General features: G+C 39.8%; 1 protein-coding gene across 1 annotated transcript; it reads left to right on the forward strand.

The window, feature by feature from the left end:
* Positions 1–10,082: 10,082 nt before the first annotated feature.
* kcna3a (potassium voltage-gated channel, shaker-related subfamily, member 3a) lies at positions 10,083–15,975 on the forward strand. The gene has a single exon (XM_026166980.1). The coding sequence runs from the start codon at positions 10,450–10,452 to the stop codon at positions 11,998–12,000; it is 1,551 nt and encodes a 516-aa protein (XP_026022765.1). The 5' UTR covers positions 10,083–10,449; the 3' UTR covers positions 12,001–15,975.
* Positions 15,976–17,070: the final 1,095 nt, after the last annotated feature.

Consider the following 17,070-nt stretch of genomic DNA (forward strand, 5'->3'; position numbering starts at 1 on the left):
TTACGGTGGAGGGTGTCATAGACGGGCAGAGTTTCTCAGCAGGGACCTCTAATCAAGCGGGCTGGATATTTTTCTCCAGAATGTGACTTCTTTCTTACCCAAGACGTTCACACGTCACTGCAGGGATGAAGTTTGGAATAGCAACAGAACATGTATTGTTTCACATCCATGACTACCGCTGTAATCTTTTATATTTGGATGACATTAAGTCATATCCCTGTGGACAGCATGGCTGCTGCTTGCAACTGTGCCTTGGAGCCTGATAGAAATTCATATTTGGTGCTGTCTGTGTTAAAGGTCAGATGATGCTAATCACAAGTATTTGTCATTCATCAGTTGAGTTATGGGATTTGCGTTTCTGTACAAACCTTTAATTTTATTTGGGAAAGGCTGAGTTTACTGGTCTCTGTCTGCTTTTGTTTGCATGCATGTGTGTAATCCACATCAAAGCAAAATTAAGTCCTATATATGTATGCACTGGTAATGTTTATGCGTTCAGTGTTTGTTTTCAAAGTGCAACACCATGACATTAAGGCACATGAATTAATGTGAAGCCGAGTTCACTTGTTGTCCTCCGTATGTGTCACACTTGTTTTATGCATTGCTGAAATGGTAGCTGCTCGCAATTCCTTGCCAGTGAGGCAGACTTACAGAAGCATACAGCATGTATAATGCAAAATTCTTAGCATCAAGGTTCTCAAAGTACAGTTGACATGTATTGCCACTATTGTTTCCACTATTACGACCTTATCTACTTGAAACTACAGTATGTTCAACATGGATTAGTTGCTGTGGTTAGCACTATCACATCACAGAAAGAAGGTTCTAAGTTCAAACCTACAATACAGGGAGTGCAGAATTATTAGGCAAGTTGTATTTTTGAGGAATAATCTTATTGAACAACAACCATGTTCTCAATGAACCCAAAAAACTCATTAATATCAAAGCTGAATGTTTTTGGAAGTAGTTTTTAGTTTGTTTTTAGTTTTAGCTATTTTAGGGGGATATCTGTGTGTGCAGGTGACTATTACTGTGCATAATTATTAGGCAACTTAACAAAAAACAAATATATACCCATTTCAATTATTTATTTTTACCAGTGAAACCAATATAACATCTCCACATTCACAAATATACATTTCTGACATTCAAAAACAAAACAAAAACAAATCAGCGACCAATATAGCCACCTTTCTTTGCAAGGACACTCAAAAGCCTGCCATCCAAGGATTCTGTCAGTGTTTTGATCTGTTCACCATCAACATTGCGTGCAGCAGCAACCACAGCCTCCCAGACACTGTTCAGAGAGGTGTACTGTTTTCCCTCCTTGTAAATCTCACATTTGATGATGGACCACAGGTTCTCAATGGGGTTCAGATCAGGTGAACAAGGAGGCCATGTCATTAGTTTTTCTTCTTTTATACCCTTTCTTGCCAGCCACGCTGTGGAGTACTTGGATGCGTGTGATGGAGCATTGTCCTGCATGAAAATCATGTTTTTCTTGAAGGATGCAGACTTCTTCCTGTACCACTGCTTGAAGAAGGTGTCTTCCAGAAACTGGCAGTAGGACTGGGAGTTGAGCTTGACTCCATCCTCAACCCGAAAAGGCCCCACAAGCTCATCTTTGATGATACCAGCCCAAACCAGTACTCCACCTCCACCTTGCTGGCGTCTGAGTCGGACTGGAGCTCTCTGCCCTTTACCAATCCAGCCACGGACCCATCCATCTGGCCCATCAAGACTCACTCTCATTTCATCAGTCCATAAAACCTTAGAAAAACCAGTCTTGAGATATTTCTTGGCCCAGTCTTGACGTTTCAGCTTGTGTGTCTTGTTCGGTGGTGGTCGTCTTTCATCCTTTCTTACCTTGGCCATGTCTCTGAGTATTGCACACCTTGTGCTTTTGGGCACTCCAGTGATGTTGCAGCTCTGAAATATTGCCAAACTGGTGGCAAGTGGCATCTTGGCAGCTGCACGCTTGACTTTTCTCAGTTCATGGGCAGTTATTTTGCGCCTTGGTTTTTCCACACACTTCTTGCGACCCTGTTGACTATTTTGAATGAAACGCTTGATTGTTCGATGATCACGCTTCAGAAGCTTTGCAATTTTGAGACTGCTGCATCCCTCTGCAAGATATCTCACTATTTTTGACTTTTCTGAGCCTGTCAAGTCCTTCTTTTGACCCATTTTGCCAAAGGAAAGGACGTTGCCTAATAATTATGCACACCTGATATAGGGTGTTGATGTCATTAGACCACACCCCTTCTCATTACAGAGATGCACATCACCTAATATGCTTAATTGGTAGCAGGCTTTTGAGCCTATACAGCTTGGAGTAAGACAACATGCATGAAGAGGATGATGTGGAAAAAATACTCATTTGCCTAATAATTCTGCACTCCCTGTATATGCTAGGTTAACTGGGGGTATTAAATAAGCTGTGGGTGGGCTGTAATAGTGTGATTATCCATCTGTCTGCCATGTCATGGACTGGCATCTTTAGACCAATTTACAAGAGTAAGACTTACTTATATGTGTTGCCATGGCAACAGAAGAAGTGTACATCAATTTTCCATATTGTTCTAAATTAATAGTATTATAAATAATAAATAAAATTGTATTCTAAAATTGATTTTGTTGTTTTTTTAAGTTGCTTAATTTCTATAGTTTTTGGTGTGATTTGTGAGATTGGTCTTTCTTTAAGTGTCTTTGTTATATTCACAATAATTAGCAAGCATTACTACAAATCATAGGACACCGAATTTTGATCAAAGCTTGGAAAAGACAAAAAATATCACAATAAATCGGTAGAGAAAGCCATAACATGTTAATGGTAATGACCACTGGGACATAAAAACATGGCTTCTCTAAAGTGACTGTGAGAATCCTGACTATGAACTCAAAGGAATTTGATGCTAAAGCGAAAGAACACATGGCGTTTCACTGAATATGCTAGATCCATATAAAGATCCACAGCCCCAAAGCCACCGCACTCGGCCATGGCTGAGACCATCCCTCAGTGTCCTCAAGTGTTTCAGCTAAGAGACCACAGACAGCTGCACAGTTACCTCCAAAGAGAGTTGAAATTGAAACGGAGGCAGCCACTGACGCACATCAGCAACTGAAAAAGCTTGAAAACCAAAGAAACCTCAAGGTCATCGAAGCAAAGTGCGGACTCTATAATATGGATGAGTTAAAAGGAAAGAGTGAGAGATGCAGTCCTGTGTACAATAAAGGATCCTAGTTCACTTTATCTATTCGAAGTTTCAGGAAGGAAAAGCATGTTTAGTATAAATATAGGAATTGATGATGGTCACTCGAATTTCAGATTCCAAAATTTTTGTATTTGCAGCTTTTTCAGTGGCACTCACAGAATTGAGATCAGCACACAACAGCCCACAATGGGTTTCTAACTTTTGACAAACAGATAAGATTGCATTTGATCGGATTTGTGATAACTTCCATGCTAGTAAAGATAAAAATGCAGTGACAAGGTGGTAAAATACAGAGAACAAAATGGAGATAAAAAACAAAGAGTATCATTAAAAACGTTTACTGATGTGAGGTATAATCTCCAGGCTGACATGACTAATATTGCTTTAATAAAAAAAAGTTTTTTATTATCCAACTTAATTAGAGTCTAGTCTTTTGTTCTAGATGGTGGCCTTAGACCTGAAGAGACAGTACTATAAACAATATGTCAGAAGGTGTTGTTTGGGATGAACCATTGTCCATCACTCTGGACCCAGTGCAAGAGAGTTATGTGAATGACTTAGAAAACCTTATTGTGTATTCATAGGTAAGTGAGTTCACTGTGCCTGCACCAAGCTCTGTTATTGTGAGCAATAAACTAAAGAAATTATAAGCCTCGGGGCTAACAGAAAGCATTTTTGGAAAGATTCACAAATAGTACCAGACTACATCATTAACTTAGCTAAAAGGTTTCGTCTCTTTATCCCAAACTGTAGAGAATTAGAGAAACCTTTGACCCCTGAGCTTGGCACCAGATCGTGGTCAAAACTGATCAAGTCATAATTGGCCTCATGGCAGCAGAGCTGATTAACTAAAACTGGCTCAATCGACCTGAGATCCTATGCAAGAGAGAAACAGTTAAAAAGCAAAACAGCTTAACTTCCTAAGACCCGAACTCTTCCATGGTATGCATTTTAAAGTTCTCTTTGATATCTGGGCTGATTGGCACCTGATGAATGTAAAAACAAAGAATTACCAGATTTTTTTTTTTTTACCTAATTTTTGTTTCTGAGAAAAATGAGATTCTCATATGAGGATATTTGTTTAAAATTTGAATAGAACAGTGGCAGTATAATGTCCTCGTAAGTGGATATCAGGCCCTTGTAGAGCAAAATGTAGTATTTTGGTCTAGACAACCCAAAATGTGATCCCCACATATGTGGACACCAGGTCCTAGGAGGTTAAGAGTGATTGGTAGGAACAGTTGTAAATATGGCAATCCAAGTACTGAGTCAAGACTCCAAAGTAAATAGTTTTTCACACCCAAGGTTTTCAGAATGGATGGTGAATGGTTCTCGATACGAACTGTGAACGTCATTGATCAGATTCAACAACTCGTAAAGTGTATTAGGATGACAGAACCTTTAAATAAGCAGGAAACGAAGAGCACACTTATTCTCATCAAGCTTTCACAGCAAGATACCTTTAAAGAAAAGTTGCACAAACTCAGCCAGAAATCTGGTAAGCTGCCTCGTAGCCAGCAAATGTACCAGCTTGACCTAATCTTCAAAGATGATATAATGAGAGTGGGAGGACGACTGAGGAGAGCATCGCCACTTCTTAATCTGCGACACCCGACATGCTCTGTCCAAGAGATGTCATCACATACTTCATCCTTGTTTACAATCACTTTAAAACACACGGAGGCAGAGGACAAACACTGAATGACAGAGAGCCAGTGAGGGTTTTTTCCTTCAGTAGCCCAGCACATAAGGCAAAGAGTCCCCTGTAGGAGAGCTAATGGGCCACCTCAGGAACAACAGATGGTAGATATTTCTAGCAACAATGTTAACTCTTCACCAGCATTCATGTACTGTTGCATGGACTTGGTCCATTTCATACTATGCAAGGTCAAAGGAATGGTTTAGATAAAGATGTTGGTAGCTATGAAGGCAGCATAAGCAGAAACATAGACACGGTGGACACAATATTTTTGCTTATCAGTAAACAGGTTTGCCATTTTAGTATTTGATAGCTTATGATTATGACATATTAACTGCCTGAAGTTGATCAGATTGAATTTGTCGTAGTGCTTTTTTGATATGGACTGACAGGGGAACAAGCAGTTCCAGTCCGCATTTAACCCCTTGTGTGGCTGCTCAAAACTGTGGTAAGAAAAGCATTGTTGCATTATTTATGACCTCGACCTTCACTGTGACTTATGATAGCTGTGTCAATGGACAGTGTGAATGCTCGATGATTCTGTGCGGGATCGCAGCCAATGCACCACTGATCGATAGATGCTGGTCTCTCTCTCTCCCTGCCTCTATTGATCTACCAGTGTGAGCCTGTGAACCAGACTGAACAGTTAGAAAAAAGCCTCGGTCCTCATTACTCAAAGAGCAGTCCAAGCACTGTCACTTCTGATGAAAACCATCCTCCTTTTCCTCTGACACCGTCGACAATGTTGAAGAATGAAAAATGCAGTTATGATCTCTGGGAAGGGATTATTATATTAAATTCTCCTTCAGACCAGACACAAAATATCATTTGTATTGTCACTTAAAATTCCAGCTTCCACCAGAGTTAATAAGTCATTTTCTAACTTCCCAGACTGATAAAAGGCTATCTTTAGCGGATTTCAGCTCCAGAGGTTTGGATACATAATAGGTCTGTTTTATTCTCAACAGGCAGCCAATAGATAGAGGGCTTGGAAAATTAAGCGAGTGACTTTGTGGAATAGAAATGCTATTAAGCGTTTATAAATGCATGTGATATTGGAAATAAGCATGTGCAGAACATATCTAAAATCTACCAAGAATTCTTGGCTTTAAGTTAAAGACGACAAACCTCCTGCAGTGTTGACAGTTTTAAAAATTGTCTGACAGCTTGGCTATTTTAGTGATGGCATCTGAAGGTGAATTTATTAATTAAAGTTTATTTTTATTAATTTTTCTTTGTCTTTCGTAAACAATGCAATCAGGAAATGACTATACCTGTATATAAACAACCAACTTTGCTACTCCCACCATAACGTGTTTTGTTTTTTTCTCACAGGGTCAAAAGCCAAAAGCTGGTTTAATGGGCATTTATTTTTAAGTCCAAGTGATTCTCCTGTCCTGGGTTGAAACTTTATGTCTGTGTTTTCATGTTAAACTGGTTCATTTGCATTTAATAAGTGGCCTTGCAGTTAAAAAATGCACTTGCGTTACATGCAAACAGACCGGCTCCTTTCAGTTCTGATATGTAATGTGTTCATCCCTCAGTGGGAATGTAGAAAAAAAAAAAAAAAAAACTCTCGGTCCACCCGCTCCTGCACGAGTCGGACCGGAAGTTATGTAACTTCTTCAACTTAACTCCTTGTCTTTTTACAAAACACTTGATGTTTTGTTGCCATGGAGACAAAGACCCAGACAAAACTTCCCATGCGCACTGATTTGCAACCACTGGGAGACTTTTAATAGCAGCATGATATTCTTGCTGGAAAGGATAATTTTTTTAATCAAATTTATGTGCACGTTATTAACAGTAGAGTGGGAGTGAATTGGTGTAACTAGAGATTACACTAAAATTACTTAAACATGACCAGACTTCAAGAAATTCAGTTATATAAAATAAAGCCACGTGAAGTTCCGCCCCACAGCACTCCACTTTTATTCTTTTTAAATTAAATGAAGAAGCAAAACAACGTCTATTCATGACTCTATCTTTAAGCCCTAGATGAGCATTCCCACAATAATCATCCTCATCACTGTATATATATATATATAGTAGTGGTATAGCAGGTTGTGGAAAGTCTTCTTAGTATGTTCCCTCTTATTAGCATAGTATAATTTTTGTTGTAAGTAGATGATTATAGCCACTGCTTATCAACTTACTAAACACTTTCTTGATACATTTATTAATTATTTTTCTTTCATTTTCTTTAGCCTGTCAATTTTTCCCACACTCCAAGTATGTGTTTTCAGATTTCCGACTTTCTCCAACTACCTGTCTAAAAGTCAAAGACAGTAAAATAGATATAAAAAGCTATAAATCCTCAGATTTGGGAAGCTGGAATCAGCGCTAATGTGAAATCTGGATCAGGTTAGGGGTCCTGTCATTACATTGACATCAGGTTGGACTGATATCTTCTCTGTTATGCATTGTTTTTTCACATATCAAAATGTTTCATATGCTATCAAACATTTTTTTATTTGAGGCCCTGTCAGATAATTCTTCTAGGTAATGGGAACCACAGACACGCATTGTTTTCACTATAAATTAAATCAATGGTTCATTATTGGGCTCCATGTAAAGTGGCCAAGGAAAATCAGCTAAAAGATTTATTGTTCTTTTTATTTGTTTGTTTGTTTGTTTGTTGTTATCTTTGACTGTCTAAATTCTACATCAGGACTCTGTGTTTGCTGACTTGTATTGACATTTATTAAATGTCTGCAATCAGAACTAGAGCATGAAATGGTAAAGTGAGTCACTTTATTATTTCATTTTCACAATAAATGTTAGTAACGTTAAAGCTATTTAAATGAAATAACTGTGTATAACTGTGTGTTCTACAGCAGCGGTCCCCAACCCCCGGGCCTCGGACCGGTACCGGTCCATAAGTCGTTTGGTACCGGGCCGCGAGAGTTGAGGCTCAGGTGTGAAATGTATGGTTTTCTGGGTTTTTATCGGTTTTCAGCGTTATTTTGTTATCGTTTTTATCGTTTACTCGGTTTTCCTTGGTCTTTTCACGTGTGTTATGAATAAATTTTCTTTTTTTCGGTACCGGTACTAGTTTTATTTTGTTGTATTTATCCCCGACACCTTAAAGGCCGGTCCATGAAAATATTGTCGGGCATAAACCAGTCTGTGGCGCAAAAAAGGTTGGGGACCGCTGTTCTACAGCATAATTGCTGTATTGAACTATGATTTTTAAAATGAAATGCTCTTCAGATGTTGCAGTCTGTTGCTGTAGAATATAAGAGATTAGTAAGAAGTAGGGTTTCTGTCAGTGTGGAAAGTAGTACAAAGCTGGATCAAGATATTTGATCAAGAAGGGTCAAAGGGGGGTCATTTTATTCTGACCTGCAAAGAAGAGGAGATAAGATTGATATTGGACTGAGGATGATGTAAAGTCATAAGGACAAAGGAGGGTGTCCAGAACTGAGATACTGACTTGGAGAAATGGCGGTGCTGTTTGTGACCTGCATGATCACATGGTCACAAACACACCAGCCAAGTGTCAATAAGTTAAGTAACTCTGCTTTTTTTATTGATCACTTTGGGCATGACAGTGTGTGTTTTAAGAATGAACAAAATGTGTATGTGCACCATCATTAAGGCTGTTCTGTTTGCTTCCACACTTTGGGGGCAAAAATGTTATACCTTTGTGTTATTAATAATATTTTTGCACCTTGGTGTAATTTATTTCTTAGCTTATACATACTACCATTAATACAAACAGACAAGTATCATGACTGTTGTGCCAATTGGGTTCTTAAAAGAATCTTATTAAGCCTTGATCTATGGGGTAGGTGGGTCTTTGAAAAAAACAGTTAGACACTGTTAGATCTATTACGCAGAATGGATATTTCATGGCAAGTCAAGATTTTCTTTGGAGAAAAGAAAAGGCCGTTCTTCGGGAAATGTGTTACTTCCAGGTCCTCACAAAAGAGAATTAATGGTACTGTTGTTCTTAGACATCTACTTAAAAAGATAAATAAGCTGATTTTTTTTCTAAAACTTGATAAATTCATTACTACAGAACTATACCACTTGTCTTTTTTATATTATGATGTCCCCCCACTCCCCCACCTCCCAAGCAGTGGTGGTCAGTAGGTTTTTTGGATCAGTGTCATCCGCTTTAAGAGGATTTTCTAAAGTATGTTCGTAGTAGAGTACTAGATGTTGCCGCATTTGGGGAGAAGAGAGGCTCAGCTTTTCCTTTGGTGTTCACATGTTGAAATGAAAACCTAGAATGGCAGAACAACAAAAGGGTGCATTGTGCATTAGCCTTGAATCCCATTTGACCTCATTAACCCTGCTTGTCATCCTAAACCACAGACGGTGACAGACTCCTTTGATGAAGCCTGTCAGGATGAATTAGAAACAACACTGATTTTGCATTTTCGTCATTAATCGCAGCCGTAACAAAGACTGACACTCAGACTCTTCTTTGAGGCGATTCTATCAACACATGGCACACATGGCAAGTCTCTCTCTCTCTCTCTCTCTCTCTGTGTGTGTGTGTGTGTGTGTGTGTGTGTGTGTGTGTGTGTGTGTGTGTGTGTGTGTGTGTGTGTGTGTGTGTGTGTGTGTGTGTGTGTGTGTGAGGGCACTCGTTTCGAGTGGAAATGAGGTGACTGATCCTGGAGCTTATGTGCTATGTTGGCAATATCCAGGAGAGCATCTATAAACGAATACACACAAATTGAGCACGTAATAAACTCAGCTGAGTGCTGATAAAGAGCGCGCGCATAGATTTACCAACTGGGGCGCGCTTGTTTTCAGCACCATGGAGAGCAACACCTCCTCAACAAGAAAGAAGACACATGGCAGAAATGCAAGAATTTCATTTTCTGCGCTGCTTGAAAACGGCACGTATCTAGTTGCCCCGGTACATCCCTCTGTTTCGGTTGATTATCGAAATCCTTATGATGTCATTTCTGTTGGAAAAGTGAAGCTGTATCTAACAACACTTGTTTTGTTTTGTTTTGTTTTTGTTGGAAAAGAGGACAAATAAGATTCAATTGAAGATTAGAACGAGGACTTTGCTTTCCTCTATGATTTTCTTTTTTTGCATTTGTGTTGGAGGTGAATCGCATACATTTTGGATTCGTGCCCTTTATGTTATTTTTGCTAAAAGGGAACTGGCAGGCGTGCTGATTTGTTGTCATTCCCACGTGATAAAGATAATAACGGGTTCGCACGAGCTCACAGCGTAAGAATAAAACTTGGATCTAACAGGTGTGGATCTGATTTCATCAAGTGTTTTCGGCTCGCCACACAAGGGTGGGTGCTCGACATTAAGTGTCAAGTTAATTTCCGATTGGGCGGGTGGTGGACGTATGTCAGACATATGCGCGCTGTGGGTGGGTGTCGGCGTGTTTGGAAAAAAAAGCCAGAGGGGAGTGCAGCGCTTCAGCGTGTGGATAGGCAGAGATAGGTGATGGTTGGAGGAGCTGTAACTGGCGTCGGCCTCAACTCTCCAAAGCTGTAAGCTTTGGCTGGGAGTGGCGTGGCGCACCCTGCTCCTCCAGACTGAAAACCACCTGTATGGATGACCAGACCTCCAGCGTGATCCTTCCGCACGCGTCAGCGGGACACAGGGGACGCAACGAGTCTGACAACCGGGGTTATGCCGAGGAGAAGGGCGTCATGACGGTGGAAAACATGCTGGAGGAGTCCGCCGTGCTCTCAGCGCCTCACCTGTCGGTGGACAGATATGAGCGCAGTCGCCAGGGATGCTGCGAGAGGGTGGTCATCAACATTTCTGGTTTACGTTTCGAGACGCAACTGAAAACTTTCAGCCAGTTCCCAGACACGCTATTGGGGGACCCGAGGAAAAGGATGCGCTACTTTGACCCACTGAGAAACGAGTACTTTTTCGACAGGAACAGACCAAGCTTTGATGCCATCCTCTACTACTACCAGTCAGGAGGGCGCATACGGAGACCTGTTAACGTTCCCATTGATATTTTCTCAGAGGAGATCAGGTTTTACCAACTCGGTGAGGAGGCCATGGAGAAATTCCGCGAGGATGAAGGGTTTATAAAAGAAGAGGAGCGCATCCTCCCCAAAAATGATTTCCAGAAGCAGGTTTGGCTTTTGTTTGAGTACCCTGAAAGCTCTGGGCCAGCAAGAGGGATAGCCATCGTTTCAGTGCTTGTTATTTTAATTTCAATTGTTATTTTCTGTATGGAGACTCTGCCGGAATTCCGGGATGACAGAGACCAAGCCACAGTGGCACCCGCAGTTAATGGCACTGCTCCCTTCACGTCAAGTCCATTCACAGACCCTTTCTTTGTCATCGAAACGTTGTGCATTATATGGTTTTCTTTCGAGTTGCTGGTCAGGTTTTTTGCCTGTCCCAGCAAAACTACCTTTTCCAAAAACATAATGAATATCATTGATATCGTCGCCATAATCCCCTACTTTATCACTCTGGGGACAGAGCTGGCCGAGAGGCAAACCAACGGCGGTCAGCAGGCGATGTCCCTCGCCATCCTGAGGGTGATAAGATTGGTGAGGGTCTTTCGTATTTTTAAGCTCTCCCGACACTCAAAAGGACTTCAGATTTTGGGACAGACCCTCAAGGCCAGCATGAGGGAGCTTGGCTTGCTCATATTTTTTCTTTTTATCGGAGTTATTCTCTTCTCCAGTGCAGTTTACTTTGCAGAAGCAGACGACCCCACTTCAAGTTTCTCCAGCATACCAGATGCGTTTTGGTGGGCAGTTGTCACCATGACCACAGTTGGTTATGGGGACATGCATCCGGTCACTATTGGTGGTAAAATAGTGGGCTCTCTGTGCGCAATAGCAGGCGTGCTAACCATTGCCTTACCCGTGCCAGTGATTGTGTCCAACTTCAACTACTTTTACCACAGAGAGACTGATGGAGAGGAGTACCCACAGTATCACACTACAGGTAGCTGTGAGCACCTCCCCTCAGAGGAGCTGAGGAGGTCGTGCAGCTCCTCATCTCTCAGCAAGTCAGAGTACATGGTGATAGAGGAGGGCATCAACAGTGCGTTCAAACAACCCAACTTCACCACCGAAAACAACCAGAACTGCGTGAACATCAAAAAGATCTTCACGGACGTGTAAATGAACCCCGCCATGGATCATTTATGAAGCATGATGAGACAGTACCTATAATACTTTTATATAGCCACTCGTAACGTGTCAGTCCATATCTGTGGATGAAAGCTGTAAACTTCTGTTTTAACAAGGTATTAATCTTTATTTTATTTGCACCAAAGCAAATGGAAACGATACAAAAATACTTCAGTGAAGATTTTTCTGTTTTCAGTGTTTCTCCGTGATCAACAAGTATTAACCTGAGCAAAAAAAGGAAAAAAAATCACGCACAGAAAAGTGTTTGCTTCAAATCAGAGGAAATAATAACAATAAATTAAAAAAAAGCTTGTTAAAACAGACATTTTTCAGCTTATAAAGCCACACGATGCCTACATATCTTGATGTTATAATGCGACCGTTGTTGGTGTTCATGACTGGGATAGACGTGTAGCATATAGTCTTCTACTGAATCTACCCACCAGTCCAAAAACGACGTCTTGTGCTTCGTGGAAATCAATAGACTATGGTAATTTATATAGCCCAATGCCTGTTTCGGTTATATTTAATATCATAACCTGTCCACATGTTGTTCGGATTATTATTCAGGCAATAAAAACGCAGAGTGCTGTTAATGGAAACGCTTATCATAAAATATGAGTTGAGCTTTTCGTACAGTGTATTTTAATCCAGAACTGCCTATATAGCCTATATTGAATAAAACTCAAATGAACTGACTCAGGTCCCACCTGTCACTCGTATATTCTTTAGAATAAATGTGCTGCATCTTAGCAAACTTTGTCCAAAGCGAGCAGGAGGAGCATGAAAACAAGAAAACTGTGAATAATTGTGTGATTGAGGTCATGTGCGCAGTGATGACAGAATGGATAAAGGGAGGTAGAACGCGCGGCGCATCGCCGCCTTCCGCTTGTTGAACCGCCTTGTGATGCAGTCTCCATGGCTACGGTGGTTTCCTGGGTAACCCCCTCTCATACTTCCGTGGCATTGTGTTGCATCTTCACAAACTGTTGTTTTGCTTTCTTGTCCTTGGAGGGGAAAATGGTGCATATTATTTTGGGTTGGGTTTGGCGATTCATCGCTTCCCTTAAAGATGGTTAAGGCAGAATCAACCAAGCAACATTATTACTGTAACTATTTAGGGAAAATGAAGCCCACAGCTTCAGATTACATGAACACAATGAAAGGCTACAGTCTCACTGTATTACTGAATGCTGCTCTCTTTTTCAGATGTAAAAGCGCCATTATGTGAGCTGGCACACCAACGGATGTCAGCTGCCTTTCATCTCCCACCTGCAGAACTGTGCACGTGAGCTTTTTGGTACAGTGTAGCTAAACAGAAAGCAAAACTCCAGTCAGTCCAACAATTCGTTACAGAGTAGCATTTTCTCTAATAATACATGAGTGTTTGCATCATAAATGAGAAGTTTACAAAAGTTCAGTTACAAAAGTTCAATTATGACTTTGCTTCTGTTAATTTTAGAGCTGAGTTGTAGTTCTTTTCATATAGATTCACTTGTTGATCATTTTCTATATTAAATGATTAATGATTTAATCTTTAGAATAGCATAACTAAAATGTGACACCTTAACATTTAAAGGCCGATTTTTTTTAGCAAAGGTATGAAAAATATATAGATTGGCTAAACAATCTTCTCATAAAAATTTAACATCTAATTATTTTTATTTGGAGGATCTGGAGCTCTCTCAGTATCATGTAATTGGCATCTTTAAGTACTGGGACATCACACTAAAAGTCACCATTTTCATCAAGTGCGTCATGTATCATTAAGTACTTCACTTGTTTTTAAGGCCTCTGAACAGTCTGTGGAGTCATGCTTGATTTCAAAATTGATGCGTGGTGTGGAACCTTGATAGACGAAATAGACCTGTAAATAGCTCAGTACTGCCCTCTAGTGGCTCAGTACAATTGTTGCTTTCAGGCAGGGCTTAAACATTGAACTTGGAAGATAGAGTCTTGAGGGGTGAATATGTGGTATATGGTGCCTTTATACACATTTAAAGATTTGTCAAATAGTCAGTGTGTTCTTTTGACCAACTTGTATGTAATATTGTCCTCTCACAGCATTTTTAACTATTTTAAAAAAATCCAAAAAACCTTTTGAACGTTTTGTATCTGTGACTGGTTTTGATTGTGGGTTTTAAGCCCCAGTACCCTTACAAAATCTTAAACGAGTCTATTTATGTTTATGTTTACTGGAGACTTATGGAAGTTTGTCATAAGAGACTTTGATCTATCAGATGAAGAACCGATCCCAAAAAAGAAGTAACTTCATTAAAGGTTTAAATTTATGGTGCCTTTTTCCTCTGTGAATGAAATAAGAAGCAGTAAAAAATCACTTTATTAGGTGGCTGACAGCACGTATCTGGAATTTAAATGCAGAGCCACTATTTTAAGAAGATTAAATGTTTTTGCTAACATTTTTAGAAACATTAATATTCAGTTATATATATTTATGACTGATTACAGGGGTGTTATTTCCATTTTTCCATACACTAGCATAACATAATAAATTTAAAGGTTTAATCATCTTTTGTATAAAGTCAACACTAAGACCTCAAGGCTATATTCACATCATCTTGTCAACAGACATTGAAAATGATAGGCCTTATAAAATTAGACTTTATGGTAAGAACAATAATTTATTGTCATTGAAGAAATTTATTGCCTTCATGTTATCTGCAAACTCTTTTTGTGGTAAAGTGAGGAAGAACCACTTATAAGTACTTTGTATGTGCATCTATGGATTATATTCAATCTGTGGAAGATAAAAATATTATTTTTCCTGAAGACAAAATTGTGAATCTAGCAATGATTATTGTTATTTTTACTATTGTTACACGTGCACCGCTGAGGAAGATACAGTGTCTTATCCTAGAACCAGCAAATGTGACTATCTGGGATTTGTCGTGCAGGTCAGGAAACTACTTTAAAATCCAGAGGCGTCTAGTGTGACCCATAATTCTCATGTTTCCCATGAGACAAAGAGAATTACAGTTTGCAAGCTAGAGCTAGGGAAAAAAAGGAAAAAACTTTGCACAAGCACTAAAAAGGACACCAAGGTTGCTTGAAATTGACTTTGCAGTATGCTATCCTGTTTCCGGACTGTTGCTTTTAAAGCCATATCTTGTGTTCCCAGTGCAGCATTGAAACAAATAAACAAAATGATGAAACATTAACCAAGAAAAAGCAAAGGGATGTAACAATAGCCTTGTGAAATGCCTTTCAGAAAGGTTGCTATGATTATATCATGAAATTGATATATTCCTGCTTGTAATGTTTTCTAAAGGGATCTACAAAAGTATTTCTTTGTAATGGTGTTATCACAGAATTGACTGAGACCGCCTGGGTATCATAAAATTTGATCCATGTTAACAAGTTAATTTCTCTTCAAAGCTGTTGTTAGAGATTTCACAGAAACACAAGCACAAATGTGTAACAAAGGTGAACCTAACATCTGAAAAGGTACAGAAACCTACAGATGACTTAAAGTCACCTTAAACATACTTTAAAGTAAGGTGGCTTGGTTTAACCATTAGACACTTCTTTGCTGAGTTTTCTGTTTTCTCAGTTCTGCAGACAAGACACCATGTGTCCTGCAGCTCCAGGTGCATTGCCTCAGAACTGCTGAGTGGTTTTGTACTTTCTCTTTCCCCCTTCTTTAATGTATTTTTAACCAGGAGAAAATGAAACGATGCTTGTGATTTACCCACTACCATTAATCATCTACAAAGCTCGACAGCTGTGCTTGCAAGATACATCTCCAGTACAACATATCTTCTATTCATTTTTTGGTTTTGTGAAAGGTAAGAACGACATTAGAGATTATCTTATTAGGAGATCGGTGTTGTTATGCTCTAAATTGATAAAACACTGGATTGTTCATTTCTGCATTTAGAGCTAAGAATATAGCAACATGACAACAAATACATAAAGATTAACATGTCAACCTATTTATTTACAATTCAGGACCTTTTTCAATACATGTCGTACTTTTGTACTTTTTACTTAAATGAAATGTAAATGTAAAAAAAAAAAAAAGCCAAATATGCAAACACAAAATCTTGTTCTGTATCGTTGTATCTTCTTTTTCTATTCACTGCAGACCAAGAATTAAAATCCAAATAATTACTCATCCTTAATGTACACTTATGGCTTTGATATATGTGCCAAGTTGTGTCACTTCTCCTCTGTGGATGTCCATGTGGTTGGAATGAGCATGCTGGAGTACTCCACAGCTGTAAGACAGTGAGAGCTGGTATACCTCACTGCACTCAGTAGTGGGATCTTGGTCATTAGAAAAAAAGAAAGCACTGGGGAGGGGAAGGTGCATACACTTGAGCTTACATGCATAGTACACAAACACACACAGACAGAAAATCGCAGACAGCTCCACGGCTGGTTCTCTCCGACTCTGCTGCTGCAGGCGGATTCAAAGATGTAAATCCAGGATTGTGTTCAGTTCTGGGTGGGGGGTTTGGAGGAGACCTGTTTGGAGCTTTCCCTTTTCTCTCATCTCTTTGCTGCCCTCATCATGCCAACATTCTCCACATGAGAGGAGTCATGCCTCACAGCAGCGTGCTACCTCTGATGATACCCAGCATGCCAACATGGGGAGTGTCTGCCAGGAGAGCTGCCTCATGTCATCCTTGAACTTTATAGAAGCACCCAGATGAGAAATGGCGGTGTCCGGTACAATTACTCATAGCACTGGACATTTTCCTTCCTGCGCTGATGATATGTTTTTTATAGTACGGTATTTGCCCTAAAACTGTAACTCAGTGTTGCCAAAAATAGAAACTATGAGACATATTGCCATTGTTTCTCTCGGTGCCATTCATCCATCTGCTCTTTTGAGAACACATAATGGCACTCTGGGGGCTATTCATAAAGTTCACTCTTCTGCATCAAGACTCAGTGTTCAGAGCTTTCAGTGAGACAAGGAAAAGCCCAGAAAGCATATTAGAGAAAGCATACGTATATCCATCCCCCCACAGGCCACACAGAAAGCTAGGAGTCAAAGTACTGTAGTGTAATGTAGGGTACTGCACCATATGCTGT

This window comes from Astatotilapia calliptera, chromosome 5 (genome assembly GCF_900246225.1).
Source record: "Astatotilapia calliptera chromosome 5, fAstCal1.2, whole genome shotgun sequence".
Taxonomy (NCBI): Eukaryota; Metazoa; Chordata; class Actinopteri; order Cichliformes; family Cichlidae; genus Astatotilapia; species Astatotilapia calliptera.